The sequence below is a fragment of the Babylonia areolata genome, chromosome 27, assembly GCF_041734735.1.
Source record: "Babylonia areolata isolate BAREFJ2019XMU chromosome 27, ASM4173473v1, whole genome shotgun sequence".
NCBI lineage: Eukaryota > Metazoa > Mollusca > Gastropoda > Neogastropoda > Buccinidae > Babylonia > Babylonia areolata.
This window is the reverse complement of record NC_134902.1, coordinates 1,446,814-1,465,769: the sequence shown is the minus strand read 5'-3', so window position 1 is coordinate 1,465,769 and position 18,956 is coordinate 1,446,814. Positions and strand designations below refer to the sequence as shown.

The 18,956-nt window shown below is 45.8% G+C and overlaps 1 protein-coding gene across 1 annotated transcript in view; it reads right to left on the bottom strand.

Annotated features, from left to right (window-relative positions):
• The window catches only part of LOC143300991 (A disintegrin and metalloproteinase with thrombospondin motifs 7-like), a 29,074-nt gene extending 10,118 nt beyond the window's left edge, over positions 1-18,956 (bottom strand). Inside the window, exons 1-11 of the mRNA XM_076614964.1 lie at positions 18,512-18,956; positions 13,965-14,058; positions 10,801-10,897; positions 10,223-10,300; positions 9,236-9,366; positions 8,268-8,305; positions 7,827-7,932; positions 5,737-5,901; positions 1,661-1,796; positions 631-747; positions 124-172 (exon numbers count right to left, since the gene is read on the bottom strand). Of these exons, the coding sequence (XP_076471079.1) occupies positions 124-172; positions 631-747; positions 1,661-1,796; positions 5,737-5,901; positions 7,827-7,932; positions 8,268-8,305; positions 9,236-9,366; positions 10,223-10,300; positions 10,801-10,897; positions 13,965-14,058; positions 18,512-18,653 (1,153 nt within the window). The 5' untranslated portion in view covers positions 18,654-18,956. The remainder of the gene's footprint in view (positions 1-123; positions 173-630; positions 748-1,660; positions 1,797-5,736; positions 5,902-7,826; positions 7,933-8,267; positions 8,306-9,235; positions 9,367-10,222; positions 10,301-10,800; positions 10,898-13,964; positions 14,059-18,511) is intronic.

Genomic DNA, 18,956 nt, shown 5'->3' with positions numbered 1-18,956 from the left:
TTCATCATCATTACCAATGAATTATAATCTTACAGCATGCTGTGGTCATCAGTGCAGGTTTAAATCTAATATCCTGGGGCAACAGAGACAATGACATGAAATGAAGTTGAAATGAACACCTACCCATGTCTGGAGCATCAGATGACTGCACACACTGTCCCCTCTGGCACCACTGAAATCAGTGTGTGTGAAAGCTGTCACTATTTATGTGTACATGTTTAATAAATAGCAGTCTGCCTGGCTACAGAGATGATATTATACTGAACCAGATTGTTTTAAGTCGTCAGTATCCCTGTGCATGTGTTTAATAAATAATACAGTTTGCCTAGCTATATAGATAATGTTATACTGAACCAGTCTGACTGTAAGTCATCACTATCCCTGTGTATGTGTTTGATGAATAATTCAGTCTGCCTGGCTACAGAGATGATATACACACAGCACATACAGACACAGAAACATCACATACAGACACAGAAACATCACATACAGACACACAAAACATCACATACAGACACACAAACATGCACATACATCACAAATGCACACACCCCCACACATGCACATGCAACACCTCCACACACCCACGCATGCACGAACGCACGCACGCACACACACACACTAACACACCTTTTTGTGACCACAGCTGGTGCCTGTGGCAGCCAGACGGATGTCACATCTGCCACTGTCAGATGTGGCCGGATTGCTGCATGGCATCTGACTGCAGATGGTGTTCAGGTCATCAAACTGTCAACACCACACACAGCTTTCTCTTTACAGAGGAATACTACAACATCAGAGGAATACTACATGATCAGAGGAGTACTACAAGAACAGGGTGATAGTACAAGATCACTACAAGATCACAAGATCAAAGGAATACTACAAAATCTGGGGAATACTACAAGATCTGAGGAATACTTTATGATCAAACAAACATTACCAGACCAAAGGGATACTACAACATCACAGGAATACTACACAACCAGAAGATTCCTACAAGATCAGGAATACTACAAGATAAGATCAGGGGAATACTACAACACAGGAATACTACAAGATCAGATCAGGGGAATACTACAACACAGGAATACTACAAGATAAGATCAGGGGAATACTACAACACAGGAATACTACAAGATAAGATCAGGGGAATACTACAACACAGGAATACTACAAGATCAGATCAGAGGAATACTACAACACAGGAATACAAGATAAGATCAGAGGAATACTACAACACAGGAATACTACAAGATAAGATCAGGGGAATACTACAACACAGGAATACTACAAGATCAGATCAGAGGAATACTACAACACAGGAATACAAGATCAGATCAGAGGAATACTACAACACAGGAATACTACAAGATAAGATCAGGGGAATACTACAACACAGGAATACTACAAGATCAGATCAGGGGAATACTACAACACAGGAATACTACAAGATCAGATCAGGGGAATAATACAACACAGGAATACTACAAGATCAGATCAGGGGAATAATACAACACAGGAATACTACAAGATCAGATCAGGGGAATACTACAACACAGGAATACTACAAGATCAGATCAGGGGAATAATACAACACAGGAATACTACAAGATAAGATCAGGGGAATACTACAACAGAGCAGTACTACAAGACTCACAAAGCAGAAGGAGGACTGCGGTCCATACAGGTGCTGGCACTGACGGTCACTGCCGTACAGCTGTCCTGGGACCATTCCAGTCACGTTGGGCACGCTGTTCTGGGGCAGGCTGTTCCTCAAACAGTTGTTCCCCTCTCTGAAACAGTCATGTCAGCTATGTCTGTGTCCTGGGGCAGGCTGTTCCTCAAACAGTTGTTCCCCTCTCTGAAACAGTCAGCTATGTCTGTGTCCTGGGGCAGGCTGTTCCTCAAACAGCTGTCCCTCTCTCTGAAACAGTCAGCTATGTCTGTGTCCTGGGGCAGGCTGTTCCTCAAACAGCTGTCCCTCTCTCTGAAACAGTCAGCTATGTCTGTGTCCTGGGGCAGGCTGTTCCTCAAACAGCTGTCCCTCTCTCTGAAACAGTCAGCTATGTCTGTGTACTGGGGCAGGCTGTTCCTCAAACAGCTGTCCCTCTCTCTGAAACAGTCATGACAGCTATGTCTGTGTCCTGGGGCAGACTGTTCCTCAAACAGCTGTCCCTCTCTCTGAAACAGTCAGCTATGTCTGCATTCTGGGGCAGGCTGTTCCTCAAACAGCTGTCCCTCTCTCTGAAACAGTCAGCTATGTCTGCATTCTGGAGCAGACTGTTCCTCAAACAGCTGTCCCTCTCTCTGAAACAGGATTCCAGTCTCGTCAGGTATGTCTGTATCCTCAGGAAAGCTGTTCCTTAAACAGCTGTCTGTCTCTCTGAAACAGGCAGCATTTCATAAGAAGGAGGAGGAGGAGGAGGAGGAAAAGGAGGAGGAGAAGGAGGAGGAGGAGGAAGAAGAAGAAGAAGAAGAAGAAGAGAAAGAAGAAGAAGAAGAAGAAGAAATGGTGTGGCGGCCTTGTGGCCTTCCGTCTTGGAAGGGAGAGAATCACAGTGGATCAATTCCCAAACTGATCACAATTTTCTCCCCCTCCACTGGTCCTTGAGTGGTGGGCTGGATGCTAGTCCTGATTAAAAAGTTCTGTTCCTGGTGTGAGAAAAACTATCTGGATCTCAACGTATTGAAAACAAAAGAAATGTTAATAGATTTTCGGAAAGACCCCTTGCCTGTAGCTGACCTTGTTATTGATGGTCAAACAGTGGAGAGGGTCAATGAATATAGATATTTAGGGACCATCTTAGACAATAAGCTGACTTTTGACAGAAATGTTGATTCCATTCATAAGAAATGTCAATGTAGAATTTTTTGTTTACAGAAGCTTAGAAATGTTGGTATAAATTCAAATATTCTTCAAAGTTATTATCGATGTTGTATCGAGTCTGTGCTTACAGTTTCATTTATGTGCTGGTATGGAAGTTTGGGAGTGAGGAGTAAGCGTGTTTTGAACGATGTCATGAGTGTATGCAGTAAAATTGTGGGAGTGAAACAAGCTAGTATGCAAGAGCTGTATGAAAGTCGAGTGGTTAAAAAAAGCAGGCAGATAGCAACTGACGACACCCATATTTTAGCAAAGTATTATGAGCTATTGCCATCAGGACGACGCTACAGAACTTTTAAGTTGAAATCCAGAGCTCTGAAGACTTTTATTCCACGTTCAATCCACCTTTTAAATTCTTGAGAACTCTGTGTGTGTGTGTGTGCGCGCGCGCACTCTCATGTGAGACGTGTGAAAGTCCGTGCATGATAGGCTGTACCTTGTTCTAGTTGTGGTGTGTGTGTGTGTGTGTGTGTGTGTGTGTGTGTGTGTGTGTGTGTGTGTTTACTGAGCTTAAAACGTGACAATTGGTTATAACGAATGTGCAATATGTAGGAAGAATAATGTGCAATATGCAGGATGAATGTACAATGAATATGTCTAATGCTAACGTCCATATTCTAAATATATTTCTGTTTAATAATTACGATGTAATAATTAATTGCAATGTTTTTAAAAGCGAATATGTGAAATGCGTTTATTTGAGAACATATGTTTATTACTCTTGTTTGATCAAGTTATCTGCGTGTGTGGGGTGGGGTGGGGGGGTGCGGTGCGGGGGGGTGCTGATTATCTGGTTGTGGTTTTCCGCAATTCATCTTTATTCTTATCTTATCTGTCTATTATAATCAATGTGCAGTATAGTAGGCTATGTTTATAATTATATTCAAATAATGTTTCTTAATTCTTTCTGTTTTTACATTAAGAATACTAGTTATTACCTGCAGTGTGTGGATGTATGTATGAAACGATGTATGTGATATTTTTTTACATTTGTATCTTCGTAATATTTGTTGGGGCTGTTGTTGGCTTTTACAGTTATGGTCCCCATGTTGTTTACTTGTCTATGTTGTGATAATGCACCTGACCAAATTTCTCCAGGTGGAGATAATAAAGTTATTCTTATCTTATCTTATCTTATCTTATCTTAAGATGAGACGATAAACCGATGTCCTGCCTGTAACACGCACTTGGAGCAATAAAAGAACCCACAGCAACAAAAGAGTTGTCCCTGTAGAAAAACCCACTGTGAAACAAACAGCCTGCATCTTCAGACAGAACAGAGAATCCACTGTGAAGCAAACAGCCTGCACCTTCAGACAGAACAAAGATCAGACAGAACAAAGAGAATCCACTATGAGGCAAACAGCCTGCATCTTCATACAGAACAGAGAACCCACTGTGAAGCAAACAGCCTGCATCTTCAGACAGAACAGAGAATCCACTGTGAAGCAAACAGCCTGCACCTTCAGACAGAACAGAGAATCCACTGTGAAGCAAACAGCCTGCACCTTCAGACAGAACAGAGAGAATCCACTGTGAAGCAAACAGCCTGCACCTTCATACAGAACAGAGAATCCACTGTGAAGCAAACAGCCTGCACCTTCAGACAGAACAGAGAATCCACTGTGAAGCAAACAGCCTGCACCTTCAGACAGAACAGAGAGAATCCACTGTGAAGCAAACAGCCTACACCTTCAGACAGAACAGAGAATCCACTGTGAAGCAAACAGCCTGCATCTTCAGACAGAACAGAGAATCCACTGTGAAGCAAACAGCCTGCATCTTCAGACAGAACAGAGAGAATCCACTGTGAAGCAAACAGCCTGCACCTTCATACAGAACAGAGAATCCACTGTGAAGCAAACAGCCTGCACCTTCATACAGAACAGAGAATCCACTGTGAAGCAAACAGCCTGCACCTTCAGACAGAACAGAGAATCCACTGTGAAGCAAACAGCCTGCACCTTCAGACAGAACAGAGAATCCACTGTGAAGCAAACAGCCTGCACCTTCAGACAGAACAGAGAATCCACTGTGAAGCAAACAGCCTGCACCTTCAGACAGAACAGAGAATCAACTGTGAAGCAAACAGCCTGCACCTTCAGACAGAACAGAGAATCCACTGTGAAGCAAACAGCCTGCATCTTCAGACAGTACAGAGAAAATCCACTGTGAAGCAAACAGCCTGCATCTTCAGACAGAACAAAGAGAATCCACTGTGAAGCAAACAGCCTGCATCTTCAGACAGAACAAAGAGAATCCACTGTGAAACAAACAGCCTGCACCTTCAGACAGAACAAAGAGAATCCACTGTGAAGCAAACAGCCTGCACCTTCAGACAGAACAGAGAGAATCCATTGTGAAGCAAACAGCCTACACCTTCAGACAGAACAGAGAGAATCCATTGTGAAGCAAACAGCCTACACCTTCAGACAGAACAGAGAGAATCCATTGTGAAGCAAACAGCCTACACCTTCAGACAGAACAGAGAGAATCCATTGTGAAGCAAACAGCCTACACCTTCAGACAGAACAGAGAGAATCCATTGTGAAGCAAACAGCCTACACCTTCAGACAGTACAAAGAGAACCCACTGTGAAACAAACAGCATACGCCTTCAGACAGAACAGAGAGTGGAGCAGCACTGTGGGCATGAGCTCTCCTCGGGAACACCAGCTCAAGGTCCACACAGAGAAATCTGTTGTGTCCAAAACTAACACAGCACAACACAACACGGTAATGCAAGTCAGAGCACTGAACGAGAAGAACAGTGACCCACAGGCTGAGAGTAGATGAAGCTACGATACAACACAACACAAAGTCATTATCAATGAAGAAGAGAAGACCCACGGAGAGAGAGAGTTGAGGAAGGTGACCATCTGGTTCCTGCTGCAGGTGGAGAAGAACCAGGGCTGACGTCTGTTGGCGTCAGTGACGTCACCACTCCTTGCCGCCATGATGTAGCGGGTCTGTGTGGAACAGGCGTTGTTCTGTCCATCATGGCTCGCGTTCAGGCTGCACACGTAATGACACGTCATGACTTAAAGCCAAAGGTGTGGGCTGACACACAAGCAATGTAGCGCTAGGGATGAAGAAACTGAAGTGTCAAGGCACCACCCTTATCTGGCAAAGAACTGCTCCAATATCTATGGTTGGTGCAGCATCATTTACCATATGACATCATAAGGAAAGCTACTACTACAGCACACACACGCACACACACGTGTACACACGCAAATGCATGCATGTTTCCATGATCCACCGAGTACGGAGTCTCAAGATCTTAAAGTGCGTATCTGATTTGTTGTATGTGCTGACACTCCAAAGTGAATCAGGCACTAGCAGAACTGAGAGAATCTCCATAGCCCTCAAGGTGTTGATGCTGGGATCGAACTCTAGACACTCAAGTTGGAAAGTTTAAGGCTCAGTTTAACAGTTTAACAGTAAAAGAGATATACAAGTTATGACAGTTACTGATGCAATCAGACATGATATGATTGATATACAACTTGAGTTAAGATAGTTGTTGACGTGGTCACACATGACAGTAGAGACAAACATTACTGTCACAGACATACATCATGACCCACCTGTGTCCCAACTCATGGGTGGCAGTGAAGACACTCTGGAAAGCTCCACGGTCCTCTGTCAGACATACATCATGACCCACCTGTGTCCCAGCTCATGGACAGCAGTGAAGACACTCTGGAAAGCTCCACTGTCCTCTGTCAGACATATATCATGACCCACCTGTGTCCTAGCTCATGGGTGGCAGTGACGACACTCTGGAAAGCTCCACGGTCCTCTGTCACAGACATACATCATGACCCACCTGTGTCCCAACTCATGGGCAGCAGTGAAGACACTCTGGAAAGCTCCACGGTCCTCTGTCAGACATACATCATGACCCACCTGTGTCCCAGCTCATGGACAGCAGTGAAGACGCTCTGGAAGGCTCCACGGTCCTCTGTCACGGACATACATCATAACCCACCTGTGTCCCAGCTCATGGGCAGCAGTGAAGACACTCTGGAAAGCTCCACGGTCCTCTGTCAGACATACATCATGACCCACCTGTGTCCCAGCTCATGGGCAGCAGTGAAGACACTCTGGAAAGCTCCACGGTCACAGACATACATCATGACCCACCTGTGTCCCAGCTCATGGACAGCAGTGAAGACACTCTGGAAAGATCCACTGTCCACTGTCACAGATATACATCATGACCCACCTGTGTCCCAGCTCATGGACAGCAGTGAAGACGCTCTGGAAAGATCCACTGTCCACTGTCACAGATATACATCATGACCCACCTGTGTCCCAGCTCATGGACAGCAGTGAAGACGCTCTGGAAGGCTCCACGGTCCTCTGTCACAGACATACATCATGACCCACCTGTGTCCCAGCTCATGGGCGGCAGTGAAGACACTCTGGAAAGCTCCATGGTCACAGACATACATCATGACCCACCTGTGTCCCAGCTCATGGGCGGCAGTGAAGACACTCTGGAAAGCTCCATGGTCACAGACATACATCATGACCCACCTGTGTCCCAGCTCATGGGCGGCAGTGAAGACACTCTGGAAAGCTCCACGGTCACAGACATACATCATGACCCACCTGTGTCCCAGCTCATGGGCGGCAGTGAAGACACTCTGGAAAGCTCCACTGTCCTCTGTCAGACATACATCATGACCTACCTGTGTCCCAGCTCATGGTCAGCAGTGAAGACACTCTGGAAAGCTCCACTGTCCTCTGTCAGACATACATCATGACCCACCTGTGTCCCAGCTCATGGGCGGCAGTGAAGACACTCTGGAAAGCTCCACGGTCCTCTGTCAGACATACACCATGACCCACCTGTGTCCCAGCTCATGGGCAGCAGTGAAGACACTCTGGAAAGCTCCACTGTCCTCTGTCAGACATACATCATGACCCACCTGTGTCCCAGCTCATGGGCAGCAGTGAAGACACTCTGGAAAGCTCCACGGTCCTCAATGACTGACACACTCTGTCCTTTACACATCGTGCCCACCGTCCCCCGACCTGCGCGCACACACACACACACACAGTGTCAATAAGGAAAATAAAATTAAAAATGCACATACAGGTGTGTCAATACACTCACCCACACACATACTGTGTATAAAAACAAACACACACAGGCAAATAGACACACACACACGCACACACGTAAGCACACACACACACGCGCGCGCGCGCGCGCACGCACGCATGTGCGCACGCGCACACACACACGCAGTGTATAAATGCAAACACAGACACATACACAGACACACGCACACACACTCACACACACACATAGATGCACACACGCACACCTACATACACTGCACAAACAGTAAAACAAAGCAAGATACCTGTCGTGTGACCTTCATTGTCAGTGGCCAGGTCCGTCCTGAAAGGATTGGAGACTTCATGAAATGAATGTCTTCACAAACACTATGCATGTCACATTGCACAAATATGGTATTCTCTTGGAATTCCATTCACCCACCACCCCGTTTCAACTGGTAAACATTGATGGTTACAAACTGCCCTTCTCTCTCTGTCATGTGGATTCCCCAGTTCAATTCCCAAACGCTCTCAAAACACACCACTTCTTTTCTGCCTGCCACCTCACTTCTAACTTCAATGTACTTCTTGAACTTCTGCTGACTCTGTGTGTGTGTGTGTGTGTGTGTGTGTGTGTGTGTGTATGTGTGTATGTGTCTGTACTTGCTTGTACAGCTTCTTGAATGCATAAATATATACATTTATGTATGTATGTATAAGGCTTATTCTGAATGCGAAAGGTTCTCTTTCTGTGAGGAATGAGCGTCAGTCTGCGTTATTAACTCCCATTATGATGATGGTGATGTGTGGTGATAATAATGAGAAGGAGGAGGAAAGGGATGGTGATGATGATGACGACGATGATTACAGTGATGTTGATGTCGAAGATCATGATGATGATAATTAATGATGATGATGATGACGATGATTATGATTACTGATGACGATGTTGATGATGACGACGACAGCAAAGATGATGATGATAATAATGACGACATGGTGATGATGATGATGATGAGAAAGGGGTGGTACGAAGATGATGACGATGACGACAATGATGACGACTAATGATGATGATCATGACGATGATTCTGATTACTGACAATGTTGATGATGATGATGATGATGCTGAAGATGACGATTATGGTGACTAATAATAATGATGACGACGACGATGATTATGATTATGATTACTGATAACGATGGTGATGATGATGATGGGTGCTGCTGCTGCTGCTGCTGCTGCTGATGGTGACGATGACAAGGTTCTGACCCTGTGAAGAGCAAGGCGTGGTCATAGGTGGAGGACTGGACGTTGTCCTGAAGCCACCTGGTCACTGTGGTCAGAGTCAGCTCAGCGTTCGACTGTCCTGATGCACTGGTCAGCACCCACTCCTCTGCTCCCTGCACAGGGGTGGAGGGGTGCCAGGGGTGGGGGTGGGGGTAGTTAGGTGTTTAGTTATGTTTGTTGGCTCACATGTGTACTCTCTCTCTCTCTCATGCGCACAGAGAGTGGGTGGTGGTGGGTTGAGATAGAGAGGGAAGCAGAGAGAATAAGAGAGACAAATAGAGAGACAGACAGGTAGTGTCCGGACTGCCCAGTCCAGAACAGGATGACAGTCACAGAGACAGAGACAGAAACAGAGAGGTGGTGTCCTGACTGTACAATCCAGTGACAGCAGCAGAACAGGATGCATGGTCAGTCACCTCAGTCTGAACGTGGAAGCCCACAGACCGGAAGACACAGAGACAGACAGACAGAAACAGAGACACAGAGAAATACAGAGACAGTGTCCTGACTGTACAGTCCAGAACAGGATGACAGTCACCTCAGTCTGAATGTGAAAGTCCACAGGACGGGGGAGAGAGAGAGAGAGAGAGACAGACACACACACACACAGACACAGAGAGAGAGAGAGAGAGAGACACACACACACACACACACACACAGGCGGTGTCCTGACTGTACAGTCTAGAACAGGATGAGTCACCTCAGTCTGAATGTGAAAGTCCACAGGACGGGGGAGAGAGAGAGAGAGAGAGAGAGAGACACACACACACACACACACACACAGAGGCGGTGTCCTGACTGTACAGTCCAGAACAGGATGAGTCACCTCAGTCTGAACGTGGAAGCCCACAGGACGGAAGAGAGAGAGAGGGAGAGAGAGAGAGAATGAGAGAGAGACAGACAGACAGAGACAGAGAGGCGGTGTCCTGGCTGTACAGTCCAGTCACAGCAGCAATACACGACAGTCACCTCGGTCTGAACGTGGAAGCCCACAGGACGGAAGTTGACACGGAAATCACTGCCCACATCACTGTACAGGGCCGATACCTGAAACACATCATTCACACACTTGCCTTTTCTCTCTCTCTGTCTCTCTCTCTCTCTCTGTCTTTCTCTCTCTGTCTCTCTGCATGTCTTTCTCCCCCTTTGCTCCCCATTGTGTGTTCATCTTCTCACTGGTTTATTGTCTGTTTACTCAAGTGTGTGCTTGCGTTCATGTTTGTATGTTTGTGCACACGTGTGAGTATATGTGTGTGTGTGTGTGTGCCAGTGTGTGTGTGTGTGTGTGTGTGTATGTGCGCGCACACATACTATGTGAGTTGCATGCGTGGGTGGGTGTACGTGCACGTGGTCGAGTGAGCATGTGTGTGCACAGTGTGTGTGAACTGATGATGATAGTTGAAGTAACCACTATCAGTGCCGGGCACATGTGTGCGCATGCACATTGCATGTGCAGTGTGTGTGCATGCGTGCGTGTATGAAAGCGTGCCTTGGTGTTTGTGTTTGTGGATGAAACAAAGCAGTACATACTGTAGCTGACTACTGACCTCACTGATGACCAGAGTGAAGTACCTCTTGAGGTCCGCCAGTGCCTGGCTCCTGCGATCGTTGACAGAAAGTGATGTCGGTGTTCTGTCATACCACCTGCACAGAGCAACACACACAGTGACAAAGTAACAGACAACTTTCTGACAGTAACAAAGCATGCTTCTGAAGTAACACCAATAACAACACCCAGTGGAAAGTACGCACCGCTAAATCTCATGAAGACAAGAAACCAAAGCACTGTGCAGACATTCTGACCTACGTCCGATGACTCACAATTCATAAAACTAGTTTTTCGATCTTTCAACATAAGACCCAAAAGATTCATCCATAATTTACTGGTTGGGTCCACGGCCATACATAGATTTTAAGTTTTAAGTTGGGTCTCACCAACATGCAGATCTGAACAACTAGGGAGGGACACTACTCTTGATAAACTTTTGGACAACTTTTCCTTGCACAAAAGTTTACCATTGATTGTTTTCATCTCAGTGGAATGTTGGCCTAATGACTGCTCACGATTATGGAAAGAGGAAGTAGATGCTTGCTCTCTCTCTCTCTCTCTCACACACACACACACACCTATCACATGTCTGCCAAAACTTGTATGGAAGTAAAAAAAAAAAAAGTTCAGTAGGTATACATCTTTCTCTGTCTACACCAAACACACACACACACACACACATATATATATAATATACATATATATATGTGTGTGTGTGTGTGTGTGTGTGTGTGTGTAGGCAGACTGACAGATGGAAGAAACTAAATCCCCAATTTAGTAAACAGGGAAAAAAAAAGGAGAGAGAAAATGGTGAACGAACAAACAACGGACAAACAAAACGACAAATAGAGTGAAGAGAGAGAAGAGCGAGTGGAGAGCAAGAAAGGGCGAGTGGAGAGCAAGAAAGATAAAGAACAGGGGAAAACACTCTGACTCTGTCTACAGGGAGGGGCCCATTAAGGCTCTTGCTTACTCAGACGTAACAATTTTGTTTAGTTTTGTGTTGGCATTTAATTGTCTCATCTTATTCAACAATCAACTTCTGGTTTTCTTAACCAGGACACAGTTTTGCTTCAAATCAACAAAGATATCAATTTCAAAATCAAAAATCAACATTAAAAAAAACCACTAAAACAACAGAGATAGATTTTAGACCAACGAGACCGGGTAGCAGAATTTCGGAAGTTTACAGGCTAGACCAGGGACAATTTTGGGTGTAGAATTAAACAAGGGTAACTGGGCAAGGTCAGAGGGTGGTGAGGGTAAGGAGAGAACACAGATGTTGCAATCAACGCAGTCGAAGAACAGGCCCCTGGAAATAACACATACACAATGCATACTAACAATGCTAAGAACGAAGAACGGCCCCTGGTAATAACACATAACACAATGCATATTAACAATGCTAAGCAACACTCTCCTTCTTTCTCTGCAAGGGCCATTATATTAACAAAGAAACAAAAAAGTTCATCCACCGGAATGGGCCTAAAACTTACAGATCTATCATATTAGTCTACTCATTTAGTGTCAGGAATATTGGACTAAATTATTAACCCTAATCACACACACATTATTAGCATTACATGATTAGCATTATTTAAATACCCTTTCAAACAAGACAGCCTACTAAATATTCTAGAAAATCACAATTGGCTCTACCCAAATTTCAATATGGCTGCCCGAAAAGTGCATGGTAAACTAGATCCAATTCTATCTTAGTCTAGTCCAAGTCATGGCATAGTCAGTGACAACATATAAGCTCACCTTTTAGTCTAATTAACTTATAATCTTAATGTAACTTACTAACCTTGAATTAAAAACCCCTTTATGCCAACTTGTTTCGTCAGATTGACATGTGCCTGCAGTCCTCCCGGCCTCCCGTGGAAAAAAAAGATACTCTCTAACTCAAGAAAACTGGAAGTAAGGTCATGGGTTTTGGTTTTCTTTTTCTAAAACAATTTCCAACCTACAAAAATAATGACTTCTAATAACTTTCTCCACAAGATATTTTTTATAGACAAAGAATAAAAGTTGATAGTAAGCTACGACACAATTAATATTCATTAGGCTCCAACTCTCCAAGGGAAAGCAACTTATCAAAAGACTAAAACTGTGGTTGCTTCCCTTTGACCGTGCTTTTTGTAGACCCGTCTGTCATGCTGTCTACATATTATATGTATAATATAGACAGACAGATATATATATATATATATATATATATATATATATATATATATATATATATATCTCAGTGGTGCACACACAATCACTTTCAGTCCTCGTGGTTTCAATAAATGGGGGATACTAAAATAGGACATCATAACTGACACTGAGTTTTATCCAGCAGTCTGGTCGTCCCCATTGCGACAAACAACACCGCCTTCTCTTCAAACACACCAAAGACATATGGCGGCGGCCTCTGTACTTGACCAAACACAGGCCGAAATATATCACTGGGCTGTCATCAGGGTCAGAAGGAGAAGAAAAAAATGCTAAAGGGAGGCAACCGTGCGCAGGCCACATGAATGCCAGTGATTCTCGAAAGTCAACAGAAATGATAACAGTCTGCAGTCTGTTTGCAGTCCTGACCGCAAGTGCATGATGTCAGCTGTGTTTTGTTCGTTTTTGCTCTGATAGGAACTGAACTGTATTGTCATTTACTGTTGTGAAGACAGTTTTGTTTAAACAAATGTATGAAATGCCATGTCTGCCGTAAGTTGACTTTTGGTTCGAGGGGGATGCGGGATTTAATCACACGCAAATTATTGCTTTGCGTATCTATTTGATCATTTGAGATTACAGGGCTACCACCGTCACTTTCTTCCTTATTGGGCCGATTTTTTTTTTTTTTTTTTTTTTTTCATATACCCCCCCAACCCACTCCAAAGCAACTTGATCGGATCTAAGGGCCCGGACAAAAGTGTTGAAAGGGTCGAAGCAGGCTGTTCATAGTACATTGATGGAAACTTCCTCTTCAACATGTGGCAGCTTGACATCACAGGTAACCAGGAAGTCTTATCTTTCTCTCTCACACACACACACACACACACACACACACCGTGCGCACAGAGATAAAGAAGGGTCAGACAGAGAGAGAAAGAGAGACAGAGAGACAGAGAGAGAGAGAGAGAGAGAGAGAGAGAGAGACCTATGGTCACTAACGCCTGAAAGGCAGACTTGTCCACAAGCACCAGAATGTCCAGCCAGTACTGCGTGACTTCACGGACATGTCTGTGTCTCTCAGCCTCCGTCACCCCTGCACACAGCATGGAATCAAGGCACAGTACAGTCACCCCTGAACACAGCATTGAATCAAGGCACAGTACAGTCACCCCTGAACACAGCATGGAATCAAGGCACAGTACAGTCACCCCTGAACACAGCATTGAATCAAGGCACAGTACAGTCACCCCTGAACACAGCATGGAATCAAGGCACAGTACAGTCACCCCTGAACACAGCATGGAATCAAGGCACAGTACAGTCACCCCTGCACACAGCATGGAATCAAGGCACAGTACAGTCACCCCTGAACACAGTATTGAATCAAGGCACAGTACAGTCACCCCTGAACACAGCATGGAATCAAGGCACAGTACAGTCACCCCTGAACACAGCATGGAATCAAGGCACAGTACAGTCACCCCTGCACACAGCATTGAATCAAGGCACAGTATAGTCACCCCTGAACACAGCATTGAATCAAGGCACAGTACAGTCACCCCTGCACACAGCATTGAATCAAGGCACAGTATAGTCACCCCTGAACACAGCATTGAATCAAGGCACAGTACAGTCACCCCTGCACACAGCATTGAATCAAGGCACAGTATAGTCACCCCTGAACACAGCATTGAATCAAGGCACAGTACAGTCACCCCTGAACACAGCATTGAATCAAGGCACAGTATAGTCACCCCTGAACACAGCATTGAATCAAGGCACAGTATAGTCACCCCTGAACACAGCATTGAATCAAGGCACAGTACAGTCACCCCTAACACAGCATTGAATCAAGGCACAGTACAGTCACCCCTGAACACAGCATGGAATCAAGGCACAGTACAGTCACCCCTGCACACAGCATTGAATCAAGGCACAGTATAGTCACCCCTGAACACAGCATTGAATCAAGGCACAGTACAGTCACCCCTGCACACAGCATTGAATCAAGGCACAGTATAGTCACCCCTGAACACAGCATTGAATCAAGGCACAGTACAGTCACCCCTGAACACAGCATTGAATCAAGGCACAGTACAGTCACCCCTGCACACAGCATTGAATCAAGGCACAGTACAGTCACCCCTGCACACAGCATTGAATCAAGGCACAGTACAGTCACCCCTGAACACAGCATGGAATCAAGGCACAGTACAGTCACCCCTGCACACAGCATGGAATCAAGGCACAGTACAGTCACCCCTGAACACAGCATGGAATCAAGGCACAGTACAGTCACCCCTGAACACAGCATTGAATCAAGGCACAGTACAGTCACCCCTGCACACAGCATTGAATCAAGGCACAGTACAGTCACCCCTGAACACAGCATTGAATCAAGGCACAGTACAGTCACCCCTGAACACAGCATTGAATCAAGGCACAGTACAGTCACCCCTAACACAGCATTGAATCAAGGCACAGTACAGTCACCCCTGAACACAGCATGGAATCAAGGCACAGTACAGTCACCCCTGAACACAGCATTGAATCAAGGCACAGTATAGTCACCCCTGAACACAGCATGGAATCAAGGCACAGTACAGTCACCCCTGAACACAGCATGGAATCAAGGCACAGTATAGTCACCCCTGAACACAGCATTGAATCAAGGCACAGTACAGTCACCCCTGCACACAGCATGGAATCAAGGCACAGTACAGTCACCCCTGAACACAGCATGGAATCAAGGCACAGTACAGTCACCCCTGAACACAGCATGGAATCAAGGCACAGTACAGTCACCCCTGAACACAGCATGGAATCAAGGCACAGTACAGTCACCCCTGAACACAGCATGGAATCAAGGCACAGTACAGTCACCCCTGAACACAGCATGGAATCAAGGCACAGTATAGTCACCCCTGAACACAGCATGGAATCAAGGCACAGTACAGTCACCCCTGAACACAGCATGGAATCAAGGCACAGTACAGTCACCCCTGAACACAGCATTGAATCAAGGCACAGTATAGTCACCCCTGAACACAGCATTGAATCAAGGCACAGTACAGTCACCCCTGAACACAGCATTGAATCAAGGCACAGTACAGTCACCCCTGAACACAGCATGGAATCAAGGCACAGTACAGTCACCCCTGAACACAGCATTGAATCAAGGCACAGTACAGTCACCCCTGAACACAGCATGGAATCAAGGCACAGTACAGTCACCCCTGCACACAGCATTGAATCAAGGCACAGTACAGTCACCCCTGAACACAGTATTGAATCAAGGCACAGTACAGTCGCCCCTGAACACAGCATGGAATCAAAGTACAGTATAGTCACCCCTGAATACAGCATGGAATCAAAGCACAGTATAGTCACCCCTGAACACAGCATTGAATCAAGGCACAGTACAGTCACCCCTGAACACAGCATTGAATCAAGGCACAGTACAGTCACCCCTGAACACAGCATGGAATCAAGGCACAGTACAGTCACCCCTGAACACAGCATTGAATCAAGGCACAGTACAGTCACCCCTGAACACAGCATGGAATCAAGGCACAGTACAGTCACCCCTGAACACAGCATTGAATCAAGGCACAGTACAGTCACCCCTGAACACAGCATGGAATCAAAGTGCAGTATAGTCACCCCTGAACACAGTCACCCTGAACACAGCATGGAATCAAGGCACAGTACAGTCATCCAGTAACAGCGTCACTTCACGGACATGTCTGTGTCTCTCTGTCTCCGTCACCCCTCCAAACACATGTATCAATATTCCTCTGATTTCATGTACGTAAATTACCGCCTACAATTATGATCTTATGTTCCTCACTTCACCCAACCCCCTCACCCCCCCCCCCCCCAGCCCTCCCACCCCCCAACACCCTCTGCTTTTGTTTATTTGCACATTAGTTCATTCATTTATCTCTCTTTGCGTTGTTCGGATCGAAATATATTTCATCCGTCATGATTGACAACGTATTGCAATCACGGAGGCCGTCGCGATCAACTTTACAGTACAGATAAATTCATTCCTGTATCTGTAAACCCCTGCAGCATTGAAAAGTAGGCACAGTGTTACCGCCTGAGTGGTTTTCTGAGTACAAACTAACGCATAATAGGTGTGCACTCAATAACACCTGCAAGACCTGTTCTGCAGTGCCCTACCTGGTAATTTTTTTAAAATTATATCAATATATTTTTTTGATAGGAGGGAAGGAGGTTGGGCGTTCACTGGGGTATCGAGGAATAAACAGCCACCAGCACTGAGCACAGAGTCTCATGGTGTCCACATCTCCCCTTATCATGTGTACGTGTGTCACATTTCTCACGGCGAACGATCACGTAGGAAGAGCTTGTCATTATAACATGACCCAGGTACTTCTATCAGCCAACAATAGTATGAATAAACAAGTTTAGTTTGACAGCCATTGAATACACTTCTCGCTTCGTGTGTGCCGACAACCTCCACTGGCTGTGTGTCACGGTGTGTATGTGTGTTGGTTGGAGAGGCGGGGGGTGGTTGCGGGGAGGGGGGGGGGTGATGAGGAGGGTTGGGCGGGAGAGACAGCTGTATTCAGAGAGAGAAAGAGAGAGAGAGGGGGGGGGGGAGGGTAAAGGGGGGGGGGGGGGGGGTTGAAGATCGAGACACTCTGGTGAAAAGAAAACAGCACAGAGTTCAGGTACAGTTGCACCCATAGCCAATATCCGTCTTGGATTTTACGAGAGAAAAAAAAAAGTGTCATGGATACATTAAAGCGTTCGTGCAAAACTGCACAGATTCGTGTTTCATTTTATGGGAAGAAAAGAAATTATCAGTACATCAGTCTTACTCCGATGTTCTCGTACAATCTCAGGTGTACCAGGATGCGACATGAAGGGAGGGGGGGAGGGAGGAGGGGAGGGAACGGAACATGCCTTCCCTCCCTGTTTTGTTCAAAGCAAATAAACTGGAGTGTTTGGCTACTTTATTTTAGGCCTCAGGGAAAGGTGATTCAGCACTGTTTTGCGCAAGACACAGTGAAAAATGGAGGTGGGGGAAAATCAATATCACTGTCTGTGGTCCGAAGACGCCGATCATCCTTCTGCGTTTAATTCACTCTTTCCTTTTTCATCCCAGGGTTTTCTTGCCTTCGTCAGTCAATGAAGTTTGTCAGTATCACACACACACACACACACACACACACACACACACACACACACCGGCGCGGGCGCGCGCGCACACACACACACACACACACACACACACACACACACGAGCACACACGGTCACACACTGACACACATTGGGCACACTGACGTGCACTTGCGCTCGCATACCCTGACACATATTTATACACACTTTAACAAGCACACACATACACAAACAAACAAAAGAACACATACATCAGTAAACAAACAAACACACACATGCCGCACACTCAAACAAGCCTCTCTCTATTGTTTTTCACACACACACACCGGCACAGACAGACACACACACACACACACACACACACACACACACACACACACACACACACACTCACCGCAGTGCCCTGCCGGAGCCCAGCACACCATCACCAGCACAACCACCCCGATGACCAGCGCTGCTGACCGTGGGTACCCCGGGTACATCATCCCACAACTGACGGACTCCACACCACCCCCTGTACTAAGTGCCGGCACCATGTACTGACTTCACCAGCCTTCTCAACGCTCATACAACAGGAACTGTTTTGACATCAGTCCCGGCGCACTCCCTACACTGAAAGCGGGTGTATATATATAATATGTATATGCCTGCCAAGATTCTAAGCACCTGAAAACAAACTCTGACACGCTCACCCAAAAAGCAGGATTCAGTGAAAGCATCCACACGCTCACACACACTAGTTAGATCGGGTTTCAGTTAGATTATTAAAGGTTTTCAGTGTGTGTCTTCCGGGTTTATCACTGTGGGTGCCGTCATTTGCCCAGGGACTTGCGAAACGC